The following is a 24,805-nucleotide window of genomic DNA, read 5'->3' on the forward strand; positions in this document are numbered from 1 at the left end:
ATTTGTGTGATGACCGTGATGATCGTGACGAGGACCGGTGGCTGCGCGTCCTTGGAGGTTCATCTTCACTTGAAGAATCATCCCAAGTTCTAACACTTGTTAGCGCCTTGCCTTTGCTCCTCTCCTTTTTGGGCTTGGCCATATTTGGACAGTTGTCCCTGAAGTGGCCCTTCTCCCCACATGCGAAGCATCCTCTCTTCCTTTGCTTTTTCCTGTCAATGTTAAAGAGAAGATCCTCGACCTGCAGGGGCACACCCATTAGATTAATCTTGCAGATCATCCTCATTACCTTTCCGATGCGTCGGATTGTTTCTTCGTCCTCGGAGGATGATGTGCATGGTTGATTATCTTCATCATCATCACTTTCTTCTTCTTCCTCTTCTTCACTTGAGGAACTTGGAGTGGGAGCCTTCTTTTTGCCCTTCCTTTCATCACATGCAAAAGCATATGGCCTTGAGGAAGTTGGCTTCTCTCCCTGACACATTTTTCGCGACATCTCAAAAGCCGCGATTTTTCCAATTACAATGGTTGGGGTCATGTTACCCAAGTCCTCCATGTTGTGAAGGATAGTGATGATGCTCCCATATCTTCGTTGTGGTAGTAGGGAGATAATCTTCCTCACAATGTCCGCATCACCTAGCTTATTAATGCCAATAGAATTGAGCTCATTGATAATTAGATTCAAACGAGAATACATGTCTCTAACAAGCTCATTATCTTTCATAGCAAAAGAATTATACTCATTTAAGACTAGGCAATGTTTTTGCTCACGGACATTGGATGTGCCGTCATGGAGCTCATGCAATTTTAGCCAAATCTCATTAGCAGTTTTCAAGGTAAATACTTGATTAAAAATATCCATGCTAAGAGATTCATACAAGCAATTTTTGGCTCTAGCATTTAAGTGAATTTCTTTTTCCTCACTCGTGGTTGGTTTCTCGGGATTCTTGAGGGGTTTCATCCCGTCACGAGTGACTCTCCAAACACCTAGATCAACGGCCTCTAGGTAGCAAGCCATTCTAGCACTATAATATGGGAAGTTAGTGCCGTCGAAGTGTGGTGGCCTATGGGTATCCATCCCTTCCTCTAAAAAGCGTCGGCTCTTTTAGCGGTGAAGCTAAAACGTTTCAAATGAGCCAAACCAGGCTCTGATACCACTTGTAGGAAACGGGTGACGCCTAAGAGGGGGGGTGAATTAGGACTTCTTAAACTTTTGCTAAACTAGGCCACAATTAAATCCCTAGAGCAAAACCTATGCAAATAATCAAAACTAGAATGAGCAAACTAGATTTTGTCTAAGTGTTGCTATCTCTACCGCAAAGGCTAAGTTTCAATCTACACTAAATAAGTATAACTACAAGATTGAAACTTAAATTCTTAATATAAATGCGGAATGTAAAGAGCTAAGTAGAGAAGCAAACTCTCGTGGATGACGCCGGTATTTTTACCGAGGTATCCGGAACCACGCAAGGTCCCGACTAATCCTCGTTGGTGCCCCTACGCAAAGGGAAGCCCACGCGAGGGCCAAGCACCACGGTCGAGTAACTCCGTAGAGAGCCACGGGCCTTCTCCACGCACAAGTGGTGCTCCGCTTCCGGCTCCTCTCGGACGCTCCCCGCCGTCTCCACTATCGAGCTTCCGGCCGAAACGCCGCGGGCCTCGTTCCCTCCGGTACACGGTGGCGGCCGTGACACAAACACGGTTGTCACGGTCTCGCAAGACTCTCGCCCCACTCGGTACAATTACAACGACTCACGCAAGAGCCGAGGGGTTGTGTGGTTTTACAAAACTCACTCAACTAACTAGGGTTCACCTAGATCAAGCGCTAAAGCGGTCTAACTAACCTAAGCACTTCGCAAAGCACCTACGCTAATCACCGAGTGATTCTATTAAGCACTTGGGTGTTTGAGCTCTTGGAAATATGCACTATGTGTCTTGGTATGTTGCTTGGGCTCTCACACATGAGAATGGCCGGTTGGGGTGGTATTTATAGCCTCCACACCCCCAACTAGCCGTTGGACAGAAAGCAGCAGCTTTCTGTTGACGGGTGCACCGGACAGTCCGGTGCACCACCGGACACTGCACAGTGGATGTCCGGTGCACGCCACGTCAGCCGACCGTTGGCGCCTGTAGCAGTCGACCGTTGCCTTCTGCCCGTTGGCACACCGGACAGTCCGGTGCACACCGGACAGTCCGGTGCTACAGCCAGAGAGCGCCTGTCTGTGGCCTCTCTGCGCAGACTGTCCGGTGTCTCACCGGACAGTCCGGTGCACACCGGACACCAATGTCCGGTGCGCCACCAGGCGCTGGCTGACAGCCCTTTTCTTGGATTTCTTCGCTGATTTCTTCGGGCTCCTTTGTTCTTGAGTATTGGACTCCTATGCATCTTTTTATGTCTTCTTTTGAGGTGTTGCATCCTCATTGCCTTGGTCCAATTCTCTTCGCATCCTGTGAACTACAAGTACAAACACTAGAAAACTTATTAGTTCACGGATTGTGTTGTTCATCAAACACCAAAACTCAATTAGCCAAATAGCCCGGGGTCCATTTTCCTTACAGAGTCCGAAAGAGAGGGCGAAAACAAATCACAAGTGAATAAGAGCGGATGACACGGTGATTTGTTTTACCGAGGTTCGGTTCTTGCAAACCTACTCCTCGTTGAGGTGGTCACAAAGACCAGGTCTCTTTCAACCCTTTCCCTCTCTCAAACGGTCACCTAGACCGAGTGAGCCTTTCTCTTCAATCAAATGGGACACTAAGTCCACTACAAGGACCACCACAACTTGGTGTCTCTTGTTTTGATTACAAGTGAGTTGAACACAAGAATAGAGGAAGAAGAAAAGCAATCCAAGCGCAAGAGCTCAAATGAACACAAATGTCTCTCTCTCTCGTCACTAATTTGGTTGGAGTGATTCCGGACTTGGGAGAGGATTTGATCTCTTTGTTTGTGTCTTGTATTGAATGCTATAGCTCTTGTATGAGGTTTGAAGGCTGAAAACTTGGATGCATTGAATGGTGGGTGGTTGGGGTTATTTATAGCCCCAACCACCAAAATAGCCATTGGTGAAGGCTTCTGTCGCGTGGCGCATCGGACACTGTCCGATGCGCCAGCCACGTCACCCGACTGTTAGGGTTCGAACGTTGGAGCTTCTGACTTTTGGGCCACCGGACAGTTCGGTGGTGCACCGGACAGTCATTGTTCACTGTCCGGTGCGCCTTCTGACGCCTGCTCTGACTTCTGCGTGCGCAGTGAACACTATTCACTGTTCCTGTACCATTGCAGACGATCGTTGGCGCTTGGAGCCGTTGCTCCGCTTGGTGCACCGGACAGTCTGGTGCTACACCGGACAGTCTGGTGAATTATAGCGGAGCGGCTCCCAGAATTCCTGAAGGTGGCGAGTTTGGAGTTGGGTTCCCTGGTGCACCGGACAGTCCGGTGCGCCAGACCAGGGCTGCCTTTGGTTTAACTTTGTTCCTTTGTTTTGAACCCTTTCTTGGACCTTTTATTGGTTTGTGTTGAACCTTTGGCACCTGTAGAACTCATAGTCTAGAGCAAACTAGTTAGTCCAATTAATTTGTGTTGGGCAATTCAACCACCAAAATTCATATAGGAAAAGGTGTAAGCCTATTTCCCTTTCACATGTGAGTTAGACTTCCAGCACCAATATGAGCATGGTAAAAATAATTGTTTTGCAAACATCTTATTAGATGTCATGCGTCAAATAGTTCAATACAAAGATAATGACGAAGTGTAAGGTTACAAAGGATGCAACAATCACATGATTGAGAAGACAACTAACCATATTAGCTAACATTAAATGTACATTAACACCTGAAGATTATATAGTTAATGTTATATATCAGTGCTGCAGATAAATATCAAAGTTAACATATGAATCATAATCTAGATTCCAGAATGGCGAGAAAATGTCCAAAACTTTGGTTTATTGGAATCCTGGTCCTATAGATAGTTTTTGTTGAATCAGATAGAGATAGTTTTGTTGGGCATGTACTCGTATACCAGCAGGTTGCAGCCCACGCTGGAGTAGCAGCAGTAGAGCTTCACGATGTTCTTGTGCCGGATGCTGACCAGCGTCTCCACCTCCATGTGGACCTCACGATCGTCGAGCCACCGCCACCGATGTCACTGTCTCTGCTGCTGCTACTGTTGGTGGTGGTGGTCATCGCGGCAGCCGTCGTCTAGTCAATCTACTTGTTGCTCGGCCCATGCAACAGCCACTTCGACGACGACACCCACAACTTCTTCACTTGCACCAGCTCGCCGCTGCTAGCTCGATCTTGTACATGGTCCTAGAGCCACCGGGCCCCATGGTTTTCTTGTCGATCAGTGCCTCCAGGATCTCGTGCTGCTCGAAGCTCAGCTTGTGGAAGCTCATCACGTCGTACAACGCACTGGATGCCGACGATGACGCCAGTGTCCCCTCCTGCTCAGCCACCATTAGGAACTTTAGCATTCGATAAATCTGATGGTGCAGTTAGTAGAATAAAGAGGCGGTCAAATAAGATGATACATATGACCCTAATTTGGATGAAACGCATGGAAAGATACAATTGAAGATTTTGAAGAACACTACAGAAAAAAAATACTTTCTATGTTTCCTACTCACGTATGCGTGAAACAGACAGGTTCTTTTGTTGAACGCAAAAAAACTGCTTAAAATCTGAACATGAAACTACACTAACGGGAATCACTCATAAAACATGGTATATTAAAACACAAGACATGTACGAGGCAAATCATCATGAATCAGATAAGGAAAATCATCATGAAGTATATAATTCACTAAAATCAAATACAAAATCAATTTAGATGAGTTATTAAGAAAACCAAATAGGAGGATACAGATAAATCTTTCTGAGAAAATGCTTTGTGTTTTGCCGACACCTGTCATAGCCACACTTGTTGGTGTTCCAATGTCACTGTCAGGAACTTCAGCATTCGATAAATCCGATGGTGCAGTTGGTAGTTCCTTGATCAATTTCTCAATCTGGATTCTGATGTTGTGACTATGCTAGAAGGTGATTTCTGGAAGCGATGGACACACATGCCGACCACTCGTCTCTGCTATGTTTACCTTCTAATGTTTTGAACCTTATGTAAAGAGGTACTACTTCAGCTATGGGTGGACCGAAGCGGAGATGGTAGGCCGGTTTGGAACATGATCGAGAAGGAAATTGGTTGAATAAATTTGGAAATTACATCTGAACAATGAACAAGCAACACATATGTGCATATGTTTGATTTTATTCACTCACCAAGATGAAAACAGTTCAGGTATTGGGATCATGAGGTTTCCTCCTAACGAATATGCAGGGCCTAGATCAACTACACGAATTATGAACAAAAAAAGCTAGATAACAAAAAGACCACGCAAGCAGGAACCAGAGAAGTCGAGAAACGAGCGCCTGGTTACCCTCTTCCAGTCAAGGTTCCCGGTCATCACTAATGACGGCGACATGACCTCCAGAGGCATGCTGTCGGTAGATCTAGGCTTCACGGGTGCGACACACTTGGGGGAGGTGGCGATCCACACAATAGTAACCTCTGAATTCCGCATGTACAAGATCTGCTAGCACGTCAGTGACACAATAAATTGCTCATAAAACCTGCAAATGTGAATGAAGTCAGCATCACCTTGGCGGCTAGAAGTCATGACGACATCGATGGTGACAGACGAGGATCCCGTCTCCATGGAAGTCATCTAGATCACGGCGTCGTCGTTTGACACGACTGGCCGGTACTGCTGCCCATTGAGCAGCGCGAGATCCAGCAGTACGTCGTCGGTCTCCTCGATCCACCATTCTCCATCCATCGGCAGACGCTGCCAAGCACGCACGCCGACTAATCCCGCACAGCCGACGTCGAATCCATATCCGCAGTGATGTGTGCTAGCGGGAGGAGCAGCGTCGACGCAGGATGTGGGGGCAGGGAGAGGTATCGAGGGAGCCGACGACGGGAGGGACAATGCGGCGGAGGTGGAGGTCCTTGACGCAGATGCCGCTGAAGCCGGTGTGGAAGAGGACGGTCCTGAGGGGACGCAGAGGTAGCGGGGCGAGGACGGGGATCACGGGACCACAACGTGGAGAGGCTTGGTGAAGGAAAGACCTCTGGCTCCGGGGGGTACACGCCTGCCTAGGGAGCGGAGTGGGGTTGGGCGAGAATAGTGGTTGTCTCGGCGGGGGTGGGGTTGGCACGGCAGTCGCGACACCGGAGCCGAGGGGGAACGAAGGTGAGGAGGGCGGGCATGGCGGACGAACGAAGGCGCATCAGACGGTGGTTGGAGGGGCGGGGACCACGAGGCGGGCAGGGGATGGGGTGGCGGGGATCGCGCCATGGATGGAAGGGCGCGGTAGGGGAGGCACAGATTGCGGCTCTGACGCGGTGGGGAGGCAATTGAGAGCTGCTATGGTTTGGTGGGAGCGCATACGTGCAATGAGGAACGGAGGGAGAGGATTGTGCGGCAGAACATGGCGCACGATTGTGGACGCCTATAGTGAAGGTTTATAGAGTAGTAGAGATTAGCTAAGGTATTAGTTGGAAGTTTTTAGAACTTCTATAGCTAATTTTAGCGCCTAAGTGTTGGATCTAAAGGTTCCAAACAGGGTAAGTGCTTGCAATAGCTCATAGTTATCGTATCGGTTGCGTTGGCTGGTCGCAACCGTACATGCGACAGACAAAATAAGTGACACGGACAAAATCTTGATGAGACACTGAACACTCCGCCTGCAGTTCCATCACCTCTTCTCAAGCACGACTTGAAATTGCCTGGCTAATACTTCGTACAACAGGGCAATACGATGTATAGAATGATCCAGTTATTATAGAGTAACTATTTAAAGATTAAACTATTCATGGGCAATTAGCGACATAGTACAGAATGGATGGATGTTAACAACTGAACACAACCAAATTTGGACCATGATATGCCCACCACTCTTCTTCGATTAGCCCAAAGCAAACAATTTTACCTACAGTAGAAGAAAGATAATATGAGCCCACAGGGGATCAACCGGCCACTCTACATTTTTGTCGAGCAGATGTGCACGATATGCCATCTCAATGGATCGGGACTTCAGGTTTCCTCTATCACCTTCACTTTTGCGCCTCTGAATTATCATGCTTGACTACTGGTGCACCAACACCTGCATTATTTGGAGAAACTGTAGTCTGACCGACAGTGGGAGCTTGATTGTTTTCTCCAGCTGGAGCTGGCTCAGTGGGTTCATTTTTCACAGGTCCAGCAGAAGGCTTCTCCGATGGTTTCACAGGCTCGTCGTTCACAGGTCCAGCTGAAGGCTTCTCTGATGGTTTCACAAGCTCATCCTTCACAGACCCAGCTGAAGGTTTCTCAAGTGGTTTCACAGGCTCAGAAGTAGCACCAAGCTTGAGCCTCATTTTCTTGGATAGATCCATGACCACATTTATTTCTAAAACACATGACAAAAATATGTGTATAAGATCAAGCCATGTCAACAGAGTAACAGACCAAATGTACATAGTACATATTGAACTGAACATGAGACTTCAGGTTGCTTATTTTCACAATGAACTACAAAGTTTGACAAACATCATTACTAAATTGAGTGACAAAGAAATTACTTGCTGAAATATAGGTAACGAAGATCTATCGTATGCTTAACAGTTCTGTGGAGAATTTATTTAAAACAATGCTGACCATTTAAAAGGATAAAACACATAATTGATTTTTCAAGTGACACCACTACAAATTTCTATTTTATGTTTTTACTAGTAAAAAACTAGGGAAGAAGGATGTACAATGTGTGCAATTCATGTGTTTGCATGCAAGATTTTGCATGTCATACGAGAAGTTATGAAAGCCAAGTCATAAGAAGATACGTGAATGGGTTATATCATTTGATGCACAATGCTGCTACACAAGGCAGAGGCTACATAAAACATAGAATGCGATAGCAACAAATCAACAGCAGAAAGTGCCTCACGACACAATTGATTAACAAACATCTCCTAAGACACCATTGTGTATACAACTAGGCAAATGGAACGCAAACTGCAACGCATCGACTGTTTACACATTATAAAACACTAAGATTACAAGTAGCCGCATTGGTGCATCTCCCTCTTCAACTAGTTCATTGCCTAGCAGTGATTCTAGAAAAAAAAAACTGGTTTCAAACTTTGCCAGTGTGTGGCCTCAATAACAAGCAGTACCAGTACAAAGAACCAAATCTGATACTCCCTACGTAAAATTATAGCTTCAAAAAATTTTCTTTCAGCAATGGGCAATGGCTACATCTTTACTTTACCTATAGGGTCTTTTTTTCTCGAACGGACGGGAGAGTTGTGCATCATTATATTAAGGAGAGAAGTTCCAAAATGGACCGAAGTACAAAAGCCCAGGAGGGCAAGAACACACACACTAGCAAACACCCATTACAGAAAGAAAAAGGGACCCCACACCCCACACTAACCTGACCAGATTGCAGCAAGTCCCTTAGCACCAGCCCTGCACCAGATTTCAGCCTCATCCTTATGTTTTGAACAACATCAGGAACCCTAGGAGAGGCTTCATCAAAGATGCAGGCATTCCTAGCTTTGCAAATACACCAAGCTACAAGAATAATTAAGGAGTTTATGCCCTTTTTTGATACTTTGGCACCTTGCTCTCCACCGCACGCCACCAATCTTGCAGCAAGTGGTCCTCCGGCCCAGGACTCAAATGCGGGTAATGAATCAGGTTAAGCATTTCAATCCAGACCGTCCTTGAGAAGACACACTGAAATAGCAAGTGGTTTATATCTTCCTCCTCTTGATCTCGCAGGGGCCCAGCTGTGCCAAATCCGGCTAGACGGATCAAAACTTATCGCCCCCATGAAGAAGGCTTGGTAAGCCGATCTAGATGAATATGATCCCGAAGCGGTCAAGCTCCAGGAATGGTGATCTGCCACTCCTGGTTGAAGATGGAAGTCTTGCAGCACATCCCAAAGCCAGAGAAAGTCGCTTAGGACCTAGACTGACAAATGCCCTTGGATGTCACCAATCCAAAGTGAATGTTGCAGGGCGTCCTAAACTGTTCTCATTTTAACCAATCGTTGAGGAATTGCACCAACCAGTGCTGGAGCAAGAATGGAGAGGAACTGCCCATGCAACCACTTATCAGTCGAAAAGAAAGTACTCCATCTCCAACAATGGTCACCACCGATGCAGCAAAGAGAGCTGCCACAGTTGAGTGAACCTTAAACTGCAATTCTCTCCATGGTCCCTCCGTCCTTGCGCATGTTCAAAGACCAGCCTAGCGCTTCCAAATTATGAATACCAAGACCACCAAGTTCCAAGGGCCTGCAGACCCCTCTCAACTGACCCGACTATTTACGCTTCATGATTGCTACAATTTTTAGTAAGACTAAATAGAATGGCTCTCCTTCACCTGACGTCCTCACCTCCATTGCTATGCCAAGTATTAAAAGGACAACATTTCAACCTAAATGGCCTTCACAGCAACAGCCTAAAAACTCGACCTACGGGCGGGGGTAAGACAGGCCTCGGCCATTACATTAAGAAGACCTTCTCATGTACATGACCTTCCCCATGCAGGTCACCGCGACTGGGTCCGGATCTTAGACCTGTGCTTTAGCGTGGGACAGACGAGGAGATTTTTTTAACCTCAGCCTAAAATTCATTTCCACTAGAAGTCGAATTCAGGACTTGAGGAGTGCTACTTAGACTAGACCACCTAACCAACTCTAGCACCAACTAAGCTAGAGGCCCTTTCGCTCACTGCAACAGCCTGATCAGCACTGGCATGGATCAGCACCAAGGACACAACTGAGTCAATGTCACACCCATGGCCGCCGGCAACATCAAACCGGTGACGTGAGCAATCACAGGAGGGGATCTCCAGACTCCAGTAACCAGGAGGAAGATAGCCTTTTTGACCTCGTTTCACGTTTCTGAAATATTTTCTGTGCTGGCTCTTTTGTCTGGTCCTTGGCACTTGTAGACTTGGTATGGCTCTCCACCTGGGCCCCATGGCTCATTGACCTACTTGTCATTGAGAGTGTCAGCTGATGCAACATCCACTATGGTTCGACACTCTTAACCTCAGATTTTACAGTAAAGCTATGCAAATCGCGAGCTCTGGATTATGGACCGACTAAAGGCAATTCATTTTTAGTACTAAACCTAAGATTTGGGTCAAATTCTTTCAACTGGACAACAATTGACATCCTAACAAGACAGAAAATTAGGTTTCATTTATATACCTTTCAAAATCTCACGAGCTGCATCCGTGTTGCGGAAATCAGTAGCTTGGCAAACCTTCACAAGAAGATATAAGGTAATTCAGAATACATGTATAGTATTTCGTAACACGAGAGACTAAACTGCATAGCAGTAGCAGGTAAAAGATACTCGAACTCGCTAAAAGGTTGTTCCGTGTAGCCAGGATTTTTCCCCAGTCCCAGATTCCCAGAAACTTTAACTACAGTGACCAACTCTGCCTTCTCCACAATAGTACATCAACAAGCCTTAGTGAAAAATTAGGGCGCTTTTTAGACAAAAGAAAAAAGATATCGAGTGCGAACCTGGACGAAGCGGACACGCAGGTCGGCGACGACGGCACGGATCTTGTAGCATTCGGAGGTGTGCAACCCCGCTTCCTCGGCGCTGGCGCGGGAACGGGCGGGGGAGCAGCGGTATCAGGCTGAGGGGCAGGAGGAGGCGGAGACACCTTTTGATCCGGTGCGGGTGCAGCCGCGGGCTCTGCCGTGGGAGGAGGAGGAGGCGGGGCGGTGGTGTCGACGGCGGTGGTCGGAGCGGCCATGTTTGGGTGCGCCGTGTGGTGACGGTGTTCGTGTTCTGACGGTGGGTTTTTTTTTTTTTGAAGTTTGTGGGCTTGGGCTTTGAAGAAGACATGTCTTGTGAGTTCTGACATACCATGTTTCCTTAGGCTGTCTCCAGCAGCGTCCCCTAAATGAATATTCCCTGTACTTTACAGGACACTCTAAAAGATTCTGTCCTCTATATCTTCTGTGTCTCCAGCAACGTCCCCTAAATTCGATCCCCTAAAGCTACAGTGTTAACAGAATTCGTTTTTTCTTTTCTTTTTCTGTTTTCTTTGTTTTGTACCCATTTAATGGTACTGAAAGGATGCTAAAAAATTTGTAATCAATAAAATTTCAAATAATAATCTAAAAACTATGGTTCATTAATAATTTCGAAATGTACAAAACAAATAACATTGCAATTTATGTTCTGTGCAATTATTGTGGAAAAAACGTGACACCATATTTGGATCGTACGAAAAAATGTTTACGAATTCACATGCTTCCACCGTAAGCCACGACACTTCTTGAACAAGCCATTGTCTAGCTTCGGCTGCACGACAAGCGCATGGCTTCTCTCCGAAGCCTATCCCTTCTATAAATAATCACTACTTCAACACTTCACTCACACTTCGCATACACTCATCCACAACAATGGACCGGTTCGTAGATTCCAATATTTTTCTTAGGATGGCACAAGACATGGAAGATGAAGACCATGAGCTCGAGGTTGCGACGTACCAACATCGTAGGCGTCGTGCACTTAACGAGCGTCGGTACGCTGGTTCCATTCCCGGTCGTGTTCGAATCCATCGTGACCATATCAGTGGTGATGCAAGAATCCGAGCCGACTACTTTTTGCGCCATCCGGTTTACACGGATGCACAATTTCGGAGGAGGTATGTTTATTCATACGCACATGTATTAACGTCTGTAGTACGTACTTCACAATTGTACTAAAAAAAGTTTGCAATATAGGTTTCGCATGCGTCGCCATGTGTTTGAGCGTCTCGTTCTTGCTGTGCAACAAGTGGATCCGTACTTCGTTCAACGTCCAAACTGTGCCGGTGAGCTAGGCCTATCTGCCCTTCAGAAAGTTGTTGCTGCCGTACGTATCCTTGCATACGGTGTTCCTGCGGATGCCGTTGACGAGTACGTACGAATTGGAGAATCTACAGCACATGAGGCTTTGAAACACTTTTGCACTGCCATACAAACTGCTTTTGGGGGTACTATCTTAGGAAACCTACTCCTGCTGATATCGCTAGGCTTCTCCATGTTGGAGAATCATGCGGCTTTCCTGGTATGCTTGGTAGTGTCGATTGCATGCATTGGGAGTGGCGTAACTGCCCAACTGCATGGAAGGGGATGTTTACCGGTCGCGGTAAACACCCTACAATGATCCTCGAAGCTGTTGCCTCATATGATTTATGGATTTGGCATGCATACTTTGGCATGCCAGGTAGCTGTAACGACATCAATGTTCTTCAGCGTTCTAACCTGTTCGATTCGCATCTTCATGGTGATAGTCCACCAGTGAGTTTCTCCGTCAATGGACACACCTACAACATGGGATATTACCTAGCAGATGGTATTTATCCGGACTGGCCAGCGTTTGTGAAGACAATCCGTCATCCGTATGATGTGAGGACCCAACATTTTGCCACTGTTCAAGAGTCTGCTAGAAAAGACATTGAACGAACATTTGGAGTACTACAGAAGCGATGGGCCATAGTTCGTGGTCCTGCATATGGTTGGTCTCCACAACACATTGGAGATATCATGAAAACATGCATCATATTGCACAACATGATCGTAGAAGATGAAAGACCTTCGTCTTTGAACACAAGCTTCGACAACATCGGAGTTTTGGCGGATACTAGTCATGGTTCATTTTCCGAGCAATGAGTATATCAACAACAGGTACGACCAACTACATGATCCAGTGAAATATAATCAGTTGCAGGTTGATCTAATCCACCACCACTGGGCGCGGCTTGGATCTGGAGCTGCTTAAGTATGAAGTTTATGTCTGCCATGTGTTAAGTATGTTTGTCATTGTCATGTCTAGTGTGTTATGTCGTCAGTTATGGTAATCCGAAGGTAGTATGTGTTAAGTAACAAGTTTGTCATGTCGTCTGTTCCGTTATTCCGAAGCTAGTATGTGTTAAGTACGATGAAGTTTATGTTTGTACTATGTTTCTAGTAATCCGAAGCTGGCGAATGTGTAATGCTATAATTGACGAATGATATAAGAAGTCCACTATTATTAAGCAACATGACTCAGTTCTAATATGACAGAACATAAATTTGTCGAGTTCAGAAACATTAAATTGTTCTCGAAAACAAATAAGAGTACTTCCTCAACGAGTACAATGAACATTCACTTGCTTGACGACGAGCTTCCAGTTACCCTTGCCAGAATCTCCTGTTGTTTTGCCTCGTAGTACTGGCGAAGAAGGGGGTTACATTTTGTCAAATCCATGCTCAATATGAGAACCTCCTGTTCCGTGTCCTCCTTCACCTTTTGTCGTTCCATCTTCATCTTCTCTAAGTTTAGCTTCTTCCTCTCCAATATCAGTTTCTGCCTCTCCTGTTTTTTCATGAACTCCAACTTCTTCTCCTCAGTTGAAGCTACTGATTTGTAGACAGATAACCGTTCCAAAGAGAGCTCACCCATTCGTGTTAGGTACTCCGAATCAGTGGATGATGTGTTTTCTGATCTTTGCTTCTTTGCCTTTTCATTTGCTGAATCACGACCAAGCGGCCTTTTGGAAGTAAAGCTTGAAGGAGCTGATTCTTCAGCAGCATCACAGTCAATAGTATTTGATTGGGTACCAATTGGGTTGGGTGGAGGATTTTGAGTGCTCATGTGCTGGTCCATCCATTTAGGTTGATCCTTCAATATGGACCAGCAATGTAAGAAATGGAAGGGCTTCTTTTCAACAGCAGCAAAACGAGTAGCCGCAAGCGAAGTCTGCAAAACAAAATCAGTTGGTTTTGTCGAAGCTTGTTAGCTTGTTCTCAACATTTACTTAGAAAAGCCTGTTAGCTTGTTCTCAACATTTACGTACCTTATCTGCATCAGTCATGCCACTTGGGTTTTATCGAAGCACAGCCATCATGTATCCAGCAAAGGTAGAACATTGAGTTTTGATACTGTCCCACCTGCTCATGAGAGATTTGGTTGACCTCTCTGGCATTGATCCTCTACGAGAGTTGTATGCCTCTATAATCCGATTCCAAAATCCTTGACGCTTCTGACCAGTGTTCACAATCGGATCACAACTGACAGCCAACCAAGCTTGACACACCCTCATATCCTCTTCAGACGTGAAATTGGCTAGCTTTGTGCGTTGAGGAGGCTTCTTCACTGGAGGTGGTGCTGGTGAGGCCTGGGCTGGTATATCAGGCGGAGGAGGAAGTGCAGTGTTGTCAAACTGAGTGGCATCATCCTCGGATAGGAAACTGCCATATTGTGCCATAACTTGGTTCCAATCCGTACCCATGCTGTACATTCAAGGAAGTCATGTAAGAACCATGTCAAATGAAAGCAGAACCATGTCAATGTTAACAGGACAGACACAAGAAACTCAGAAGTGGTGCACACTAGATATATTGCAGACTTCATAACATTTTACAGACCACGTTAACATAAACATGTCATGAACATCGCGTCCGGATAGTTTTCGACAACATAAACATGACATCAACTAAACCACTGACTTGTGACACACATCTGTTGTGTTCACATACAAAAGAGTACTTCAACTCACATAAACCTAACACATACACATATTCCTTAGGTGCATGCTAATCTAGTAGGGATAGGTGTCGTCGGTGGAGTAGTCGCGTCCATCGTCGTAGCCGACGATATCGTCAGGATTCAACTCTGAATCATAATCAAGCAGAAGCTCGTCCTCTGTTTCTGATGATGAGGCAATAGGAGAAGGGGCCATGTGCTCCATCTCCCAGTCTTTTTCCAGAGCTAGGTGATCAAGGTCCTTGGCGAGGTCCTCGATCTGAACTAAAGCACGATTCATTTCATTCAGGACTGGTCCGCTAACTGGTTGGAAGGCACCGTGGACGACATCGACGATGTCGGCACAACGCTGTTCCACTACTTTGATTAAATGAGCCAGTGCTCTTCGGAGCTTTGCGTTCTCCGAATCCATGGTCTACATAAAACAAATGGTTGTGTTAATATATGTGGACCTAGTATCGTGCTTTAGTTGAGCTAGTATTGGCAGTAGGCAGTTGAAATGAGCACATGAGTAATGAACATGAATTATGAAGATAAAATCATCATTGAGTGTGTCAAACGAATTGCCCAAGGCATTGTGAATACACCTCGATTCGTATATGAACAAAGCTTGTACCAGAAAGATATTTGGTTAATCTGAACATCAATTTTGAAGAGATAGCATAGTGCTCATGATTCACTCTGTCTAAAACAGTCCCCATGTATTTGTAAATACACATCGATCACTACAACAGAAAATTCTTGTACCACAATAAAATTTTGTGTAATGGGAACCAAATTTATGAACACAAAACATAATGGTCAAGGAATCCTACATCCATCGAATGTATAACCCTAAATCCGTAACCCTAGATGTGGACGAGTTCTACCATTTGAAGTACTAGAATCATAGAAAGCAAAATCGATCTTCAATGTTTACCTTTTTTTCTTCGGATCTGGACCACCCGACCTAATGGACGACGATGAAGAAGGTGGCGTCGAGATGCGCTTGCGTTTCTCCCCAGCTTCCTTCGTCGGCTCCGTCGATCTTCTCAACTTCTTGGCGATGGCGGTTCGACGGCGACGAACACCCACGGAACCACCCGCTCCTTGGATCTTTGAGTCGTCGGCGCCGACCTCCTTGCCTCCAACCACCGCGAGCGGTCCGCCTCTGGACCCGCTCGAGCACGGCCTCTTCGAGCCCAGCTTGGGCGGCGCCGCCGAGGAGCAGCGCCGCAAGCCCCCCTCGCCGACTTCGATGGAAGTCGCCAGCGACGGCACAACAGCGGCTACGGATTTTTCACCACCGCGCGAGCCCGAGCCCGACCACGGATACCGGACGTCTGGATTTCTCCACATCTAGCGTGCGTGTGGCGTCCTCTAAAATTTAGAGTGTGATATAGAGTACGTTGCTGGGCGCGTTGGGGACGTGTCTGAACCTTATATTAAGGGTACCGGACGGTTTACCGTCCGTTGCTGGACACAGTCTTACTTTCTATCTCTGCATGAAAATTATGGAAACGAGTTCACTCCAAAATTCCAAAGGAATTTGCACTTTGAAAATGCAAGGTAGAATTTCTTTTAGAACCAAAGAATTGGCTCAGAAAATTTGAGTAAAAAATAGCATATAGAAAGGGAGGTTTTCCTGTTCTTCACGTCCAATTTTTTCGCATGGCATTCATCTGTAGCGCGGTCGTAGACTCCGAGGGAAGTAGGAGGCGGCAGCTAGTCAGAGGAAAAAAGTGGAATCTTGCATTCGCCAGTAAGTACTTATGTCTCCACCATTAGACGGTGATGACCAGCGCCGAGAGGTTGAAGATGGACTGTCGAACTCATATGTGAGTTGCACTACTGGAATCCGAGTCTTTGCCGAGTGTTAGATTCTTTGCCGAGTGCCTTTTGTCGGGCACTCGGCAAAGAAGGCTTTGCCTAGAGCCGCACTCGATAAAGTCAGGCTCTCGGCACAGAGACTCTTTACCGAGTGCTGAACACTCGGCAGAGGACAGCACTCGGCAAAGACGAGTTTGCCGAGTGTCAAACACTCGGCAAAGGGAGCTCTCGGCAAAAAGCCGTCAGCAGCCGTCCCAAAGCTGACGGTCGTTAGTATTTGCCGAGTGCCAACCGTTGGCTCTCGGCAAAGATGCTTCTTTGCCGAGTGCCATGCAGCTGGCACTCGGCAAAGTATATTTTTATTTTTTTGATTTTGTCTCCCAAACTTTTTGTGGTATGTTCCTACACTATGTAGACCTACATGTATCATTTGTGGACAATTATAACATAGTTTTCAATCGTTAGTAGATTTAGTTTGTTTTTTGAAATTCTTCGGAAAATTCAAATTTGAACTGCAGGTCACTCGAAACTTGGAAAACCGTGCATGAAAAAAAAAATATTCATGTTACTTAGCATAAGTTACGACCGATTTCAGAAGCGTACCGGAAACTTCGAGCAACATGCTCACTAAACATGGCCGTTAACTTGGCATGCACATATTTAAAAATTGTATAAAACACAAACAAAGTCAGAAAATCATGAAACTTGTCCACGTGTCATGATACCTGTCGGGAACCATAATTAGGGGTACCCTCAAGACTCCTAATTCTCAGCTGGTAACCCCCATCAGCATAAAGCTGCTAAGGCCTGATGGGTGCGATTAAGTCAGGGATCAGTCCATTCGAGCGACTCGATCACGCCTCGCCCGAGCCTAGCCTCGGACAAGGGCAGCCGACCCCGGAGGATTTCCGTCTCGCCCGAGGCCCCCCTCCGACGACGAACATATTCCCGGCTCGCCCGAGGCCCTGCCTTCGCTAAGAAGCAACCCTGACTAAATCGCCACACCGACCGACCAAATCGCAGGAGCATTTAATGCAAAGGTGGCCTGACACCTTTATCCTGACGCGCGCCCCCCGGCAGAGCCGAAGTGACCGTCGTCACTTCGCCGCTCCACTGACCGGCCTGACAGAAGGACAGCGCCGCCTGCGCCACACCGACTGTGGTGCCACTTGACAGAGTGAGGCTGACAGGCAGTCAGGCCCTGCCGAAGGCACCACAGGAAACTCCGCTCCGCCCAACCTAGGGCTCGGACTCGGGCTAAGTCCCGGAAGACGGCGAACTCCGCTCCGCCCGACCCAGGGCTCGGACTCGGGCTAAGACCCGGAAGACGGCGAACTCCGCTCCGCCCGACCCAGGGCTCGGACTCGGGCTAAGTCCCGGAAGACGGCGAACTCCGCTCCGCCTGACCCAGGGCTCGGACTCGGGCTAAGTCCCAGAAGACGACGAACTCCGCTTCGCCCGACCCCAGGGCTCGGACTCCGCCCTGGCTTCAGCCGACGACCTCCGCCTCGCCCGACCCAGAGGCTCGGACTCGGCCTCGGCCACGGAAGACAGACTCGACCTCGGCTTCGGAGGAGCCTCCACATCGCCCAACCTAGGGCGCAGGCCAGTCACGTCAACAGGAGGCGCCATCATCACCCTACCCCGAGCTGACTCGGGCCGCAGGGAACAAGACCGGCGTCCCATCTGGCTAGCTCCGCCAGATAGGCAATGATGGCGCCCCGCATACTATGTGACGACGGCGGCTCTCAGCCCCCTTACGGAAGCAAGAGGACGTCAGCAAGGACTCAACCGCTCCGACAGCTGTCCCTCCGCCAGGCTCCATCGCTCCTCCGACGGCCACGACATCACACCAGCTGGGTGCCAAAATCTCTCCGGCTGCCACGACGGCATGTACTTAGGGCACTAGCTCCCCTCCGCTAGACACGTAGCACTCTGCTACACCCCCCATTGTACACCTGGATCCTCTCCTTACGCCTATAAAAGGAAGGACCAGGGCCCTCTTAGAGAAGGTTGGCCGCGCAGGGACGAGGACGAGACAGGCGCTCGCTTGGAGCCGCTCGCTTCCCTCTTCCGCGTGGATGCTTGTAACCCCCTACTGCAATCGCACCCTACCTGGGCGCGGGACGAACACGAAGGCCGCGGGATTCCCACCTCTCTCACGCCGGTCTCCGGCCGCCTCGCTCTCCCCCCTTCGCGCTCGCCCTCGCGCTCGACCCATCTGGGCTGGGGCACGCGGCGACACTCACTCGTCGGCCCAGGGACCCCCCGGTCTCGGAACGCCGACAGTTGGCGCGCCAGGTAGGGGCCTGCTGCGTGTTGACGAACAGCTTCCCGTCAAGCTCCAGATGGGTAGTCTCCAGCAACCTCTCCAACCCGGGACGGTGCTCCGTTTCGGGAGTCTTGAGTTCATGTCCTTCGACGGCAGCTACGACATGATACTCCTTCCCCCGCCGCGCGACGACAACAATGGCGGCCGACAGCCCGCCCGCCGGCGGCGGAATCGACGACGTCTTCCCCGCGTGGTGGAAGAACAACCTTCGACCTCGTCCCGCCTTCTTCCCCGTCGACGGAGGGGAAGGCAGGCCAACCAAGGCCAAGCAGGAGGCAGCGCCTCGTCGGCTGTCGAGCAAGTCGACGGCGCCGGCACCCCTACGGGGGGCGCACCGGGTATCGACTTCGCGTTTGAGACGAAGACGAGCGCCGTCTCCCCGCGACACGCCAATCCCGAGCAAGCAGACGACGCCAGCGCGCTTGCGAAAGGCTTCCTGGACGTCGTCCTCGTACCTGAGACGACGGTGCAGTCAGTCCCCAACGTGACTTTATCGCCGCTCGTCGACCAAGAGGTACCGACCGATTCCCATCCCACGTCATTTGGATTCAGCCTCAACCCGCCTAGCGACCTCGCTTTGGCGGGCGCTCTCGTAGAGGCGAGTCCAAACCCTTTGGGGTTTCGCATGCGGTCAGTTGACGGACGTCTCGACCTATGGGCCCTCTGGGTCCGAGGAAGACGACGACCCCAGCATCTGTTGGGATTTCTCTGGACTTGGCAACCCCAGTGCCTTGCGGGACTTCATGACCGCATGTGACTACTGCCTCTCCGACTGTTCCGACGGTAGCCGCAGCCTCGACGACGAGGACTGCGGCCCAAGCCGCGAATGTTTCCACGTCGATCTAGGGGGTCCCTCCGAAGGCAATCATCTCGGCATGCCGGAGGACGGTGATCTCCCTAGGCCGGTGCCCCGCGTTGACATCCCACGGAAGCTAGCTGTGGTCCCCGTTCAGGCGGGGGGTCATGACCCACAGCTCGAGCAAATCCGCGGGGTGCAGGCCAGGCTCGACGAGGGAGCAGGAGCGCTTGAGCCGATCCGCCGGGACGTCTGGCAGGCATGGGCGGGCCAACCCCCGGCCGGAGAAATACGTCATCTGCCCCAGGGTTTCCAGCACCGCGTCGCCGACGACGTCAGGGTCAGGCCACCACCCGCATCTAGTGGGGTCGGCCAGAACCTGGCTGCAGCAGCGATGCTTCTCCGCGCGATGCCGGAGCCATCAACCACCGAGGGTCGGCGAATCCAGGGGGAGCTCAAGAATCTCCTGGAAGGCGCTGCGGTCCGACGGGCCGAGAGCTCTGCCTCCCGAAGGCAGGGGTACCCCTCGGAACCTCATCCCGCGACTTCCCGATTCATGCGGGAAGCCTCGGTCTACACCGGGCGCACGCGGAACACCGCGCCTGCGGCCCCGGGCCGCCTCGGCAACGAGCACCATCACCGCGACCGTCAGGCCCACCTCGACGAGAGGGTGCGCCGAGGCTACCACCCCAGGCGTGGGGGACGCTACGACAGCGGGGAGGATCGGAGTCCTTCGCTCGAACCGCCCGAACCGCAGGCCTTCAGCCGGGCCATCCGACGGGCACCGTTCCCGACCCGGTTCCGACCCTCGACTACTATCACAAAGTACTCGGGGGAGACCAGACCGGAACTGTGGCTCGCGGACTACCGCCTGGCCTGCCAACTGGGTGGAACGGACAATGACAACCTCATCATCCGCAACCTCCCCCTGTTCCTCTCCGACACCGCTCGCGCCTGGTTGGAGCATCTGCCTCCGGGGCAGATCTCCAACTGGGACGACCTAGTCCAAGCTTTTGCCTGCAATTTCTAGGGCACGTACGTGCGCCCCGGGAATTCCTGGGACCTCCAAAGCTGTCGGCAGCAGCCGGGAGAGTCTCTCCGGGACTACATTCGGCGATTCTCGAAGCAGCACACCGAGCTGCCCAACATCACCGACTCGGATGTCATCGGCGCGTTCCTCGCCGGCACCACCTGCCGCGACCTGGTGAGCAAGTTGGGCCGCAAGACCCCCACCAGAGCGAGCGAGCTGATGGACATCGCCACCAAGTTCGCCTCCGGCCAGGAGGCGGTCGAGGCTATCTTCCGAAAGGACAAGCAGCCCCAGGGCCGCCCGTCGGAAGATGCTCCCGAGGCGTCGACTCAGCGCGGCGCCAAGAAGAAAGGCAAGAAGAAGTCGCAAGCAAAACGCGACGCCGCCGACGCGGACCTTGTCGCCGCCGCCGAGTACAAGAACCCTCGGAAACCCCCCGGAGGTGCCAACCTCTTCGACAAGATGCTCAAGGAGTCGTGCCCCTATCATCAAGGGCCCGTCAAGCACACCCTTGAGGAGTGCGTCATGCTTCGGCGCCACTTCCACAGGGCCGGGCCACCCGCGGAGGGTGGCAGGGCCCGCGACGACGACAAGAAGGAAGATCACCAAGCAGGAGAGTTCCCCGAGGTCCGCGACTGCTTCATGATCTACGGTGGGCAAGCGGCGAATGCCTCGGCTCGGCATCGCAAGCAAGAGCGCCGGGAGGTCTGCTCGGTGAAGGTGGCGGCGCCAGTCTACCTAGACTGGTCCGACAAGCCCATCACCTTCGACCAAGCCGACCACCCCGACCACGTGTCGAGCCCGGGGAAATACCCGCTCGTCGTTGACCCCGTCATCGGCGACGTCAGGCTCACCAAGGTCCTTATGGATGGAGGCAGCAGCCTCAACATCATCTACGCCGAGACCCTCAGGCTCCTGCGTGTTGATCTGTCCTCCGTCCGAGCAGGCGCTGCGCCCTTCCATGGGATCATTCCCGGGAAGCGCGTCCAGCCCCTCGGACGACTCGACCTTCCCGTCTACTTCGGAACGCCCTCCAACTTCCGAAGGGAGACTCTGACGTTCGAAGTGGTCGGGTTCCGAGGAACCTACCACGCGGTACTGGGAAGGCCATGCTACGCGAAGTTCATGGACGTCCCCAACTACACCTACCTGAAGCTCAAGATGCCGGGCCCCAACGGGGTTATCACCGTCGGCCCCACGTACAAACACGCGTTCGAATGCGACGTGGAGTGTGTGGAGTACGCCGAGGCCCTCGCCGAGTCTGAGGCCCTCATCGCCGACTTGGAGAACCTCTCTAAGGAGGTGCCAGACGTGAAGCGTCATGCCGGCAACTTCGAGCCAGTGGAGACGGTTAAGGCCGCCCCCCTCGACCCCAGCGGCGACGCCTCCAAGCCGATCCGGGTCGGCTCCGGGCTCGACCCCAAATAGGAAGCAGTGCTCGTCGACTTTCTCCGCGCAAACGCCGACGTCTTCGTGTGGAGTCCCTCGGATATGCCCGGCATACCGAGGGATGTCGCCGAGCACTCGCTGGACATTCGAGCCGGAGCTCGACCCGTCAAGCAGCCTCTGCGCCGATTCGACGGGAAGGAGCGCAGAACCATAGGCGAGGATATCCACGAGCTAATGGCGGCGGAGTCCATCAAAGAGGCGAAAGGCGCCAAGCCCAATCCTAGTCTTGGGGTTCATCACCTCCAGGCAGGACATCGAAGCCCCCCCGGAGAAGATCGCGACCATCGCACAACACCCCGAGCCCTTGTTGGGGGCACCCGGGGGCTACACGCGCCCCCAGGAAGGACCGCTTGTCATCGCCAAAGTTCTGAAGCTCGGAACGCACAAGCTGGCCAACAGTCAAGGCGAGGTCTACGACAACGCTTGGAACATCCAACAGTTACGTCGCTTCTACCCTTAAGATGTTTTCAAGTTGTTCGTATACCTCGCCCCCACGCAAGTCTTAGTCATCAAGGAAGGGTCAACCTCGCCTCAGCAGAGCCTGACCCTCCCTCGGGGGCTAAAAAGGGGGGAACCCCTCTGCGTCAAGATTGGGGAACCTCTCTGCGTCCAAAATTTTCAATCAAAAAGGCTTTTGCGTTCCCCCGGCTATGTCAGAAGCAGGACCCCAAGGAGCGAACGTGGATGCATGTAAGTGGCAAGGCCGACTGAGCCGAGGGACTCCCATGCCTCCGGGCTAGGGACACCTCACTCGTCACCCGCCACGAAAAGTGACCCCTACTTGGGGAAGCCACCCTGCTACTAACAGGCGAGGCCGGACAAGCAAAATAAAAGGAAAAGGAGTACGACTTCATGCAACGGTAACAAAGTGTTCAGGCCTCAGCGGCAGCAGAAAGACACACGCGCATCCAACAGAAACTGTTCCAACAAAGTTAGGCGTCGCCTTGGGAAGGAGTCGCGCCTTCAGCTCCGTCCCCACCTTCGGCAAAGTCCATCTCGGCTTCCGGCGACGGCGCAGGTGGGAGGATCTCCGCCTCAAAGGTGGTCGCCAGCACTACGCTCGGACCCGCGGCGGCCGCGTCGAGCCTCTGGACTTCTGCCAGGGCGGCTTCATCTTCGTCGGGAAGGCAATACCCCTCGCTAACCCGCTCCAGGTCCACAACGTAGTGGGAAGCGAGCACGGCGAAGGCCCGCCTGACGCCGTGGTGTAGCGCCTCGCGAAGTCTGCCGCGCACATGGTCGCCCAAGACTTGAAGGCGACTTTGAGGAGAGCTTCCTGAGGGGACGTCGCCGGAGCCAAGGATCCGGTAAACGTCCGAGACGGCTTCGGACATGGCCACGTGGTCGGCCTCCCTCTGCTCGGCCGCCCCGGCAAGCGCCTCGGCAAGCGCCTTGGCGGACTCATCAAGGGCGGACTCGAGCTCTGCGAACAACCAGAAGAAAGATCTCAAACACAAGTAGAGGAAACAAACAGGAACGAAAACCAAGGATGGCCAAGGCGTACCTTCGGCTCGGGCACGCTGCTCCGAGGCTGCGACCTGGGCTACGGCTAAGTCGGCTGCAAGGGTTTCGGCCCGGCTTTCGGCCTCGGCAGCCCGGCCCCGAGATTGGTCCCGCTCCTCGACGACCCGGTCGAACTCCGACCGCTACCGGTGCGCTTCTGCGCGCGCCGCGGCCGCCTCCGCGCGCGCCGTTGCCGCCTCGGCTCTCAGGTCGGTGCAGAGCAACCGGAGGTCCGCTACCTCGGCACCCTGCTGAGAAAGGCGCGCAGTAGCCCCGGCGAGCGAGGTCCTCATGGATCGCAGCGAGCCCCAGACGTCGACCTCGCGGCGGATGAACGACGACTTGGCGGTGCTCCGATCCGTTAGATCCTGAGGGAAGGAAGCGGGGCGTCACGAAGAACGTTTCGATCACAGAAGAGAAAAGGTATGCCTGAAACCGTTACCTGGAGGATTTTGGGGACGTCCCTGCAGAAAACCTCCAGCGACGACCGGAGCGACCCCACCGTTGCTTCAGCACACTCGCGGAGCTCATCCCAGGACTGGTCCTCCCGTTCATCGTCGAGAACGAAGACGGGGTCCGAGGCCTCACGGGTCCGGAACCGGAGCAACTGGTGCCGACCCTCGGAGCTCTACCGCACAGCGACGAGGTTGCCGCCCGGCGGGACGGATCGTGTCTCCACGCCCCCCTCTTCCGAGGCACCAAGCGCTGACGCATCAGCCGTCTCAACGTCGGCACCAACCGGTCGCTCTCCGACTGGGACGACGGCGACTTCAGTAGCGGCAGGCGCCGGCATGGCCGGCACGTCCGGTGGGCTCGGGATCACGTCGGCGTCAGCCGCCTCCCCTATCACAATGGCTGCCTCGGCAGAAGAGCCAGCCTCGGGAACCCGCTCCACGGCGACTGGTGCCGCCTGAGCCCCCGGCGGTGGAACGCCTTGCGAGAAGGTCGGCTGGACGGCAAGGCCTGGAGCGGCGCTGGCCACGCAAGCCGGTGCCGTCTTAAGGGCCTTCAGGGGTGCCAAGTCGGTCAGGCCATGGCTCCGCTTGCTGAGGGAAAAAGGAAAATCACGACCGGGACATATGAATTAAAAGCCAGGACGAAGACATTCCGAGATACTTACCCGCTCCGGGCCATGATCAACCGTGCCTAGGGGGAAGTCTCTTGGATCTCGACCCCCGGAACCGCCGCCGAGGTCCGCTTCGCCGGAAGCTTCGGCACCACCCTTGCTTTGAACGCCTTGGACGCCCGGGGGGCGGACTGCCCAGGCACTGTCACGGCGACCTGGGGGTCGCTCCCCTG

The 24,805-nt window shown here is 51.6% G+C and overlaps 1 protein-coding gene across 4 annotated transcripts; it reads right to left on the bottom strand.

The window, feature by feature from the left end:
• Window positions 1–6,777: 6,777 nt before the first annotated feature.
• On the bottom strand, window positions 6,778–11,053 carry LOC100304430 (uncharacterized). Of its 4 annotated transcripts, XR_004857598.1 has the most exons (4): window positions 10,585–10,949; window positions 10,264–10,318; window positions 9,938–10,042; window positions 6,778–7,449 (listed from the first exon to the last, which is right to left on the bottom strand). XR_004857598.1 is itself a non-coding variant. In XM_023302214.1 (3 exons), exons 1-2 carry the CDS (start codon window positions 10,932–10,934, stop codon window positions 10,267–10,269), a joined length of 402 nt encoding a protein of 133 aa, XP_023157982.1. In that variant the 5' UTR covers window positions 10,935–10,949; the 3' UTR covers window positions 6,778–7,449; window positions 10,264–10,266. The 4 variants fall into 4 exon arrangements, 3 of the variants coding, with proteins under 3 accessions (XP_023157982.1, XP_035822899.1, NP_001159336.2); XM_023302214.1 differs by lacking the exon at window positions 9,938–10,042; NM_001165864.2 differs by lacking the exon at window positions 6,778–7,449 and having other exon boundaries at window positions 8,327–10,042; window positions 10,585–11,053.
• Between the last annotated feature and the right edge of the window lie 13,752 nt (window positions 11,054–24,805).

Source organism: Zea mays, chromosome 4 (assembly GCF_902167145.1).
Source record: "Zea mays cultivar B73 chromosome 4, Zm-B73-REFERENCE-NAM-5.0, whole genome shotgun sequence".
Classification (NCBI taxonomy): Eukaryota; Viridiplantae; Streptophyta; class Magnoliopsida; order Poales; family Poaceae; genus Zea; species Zea mays.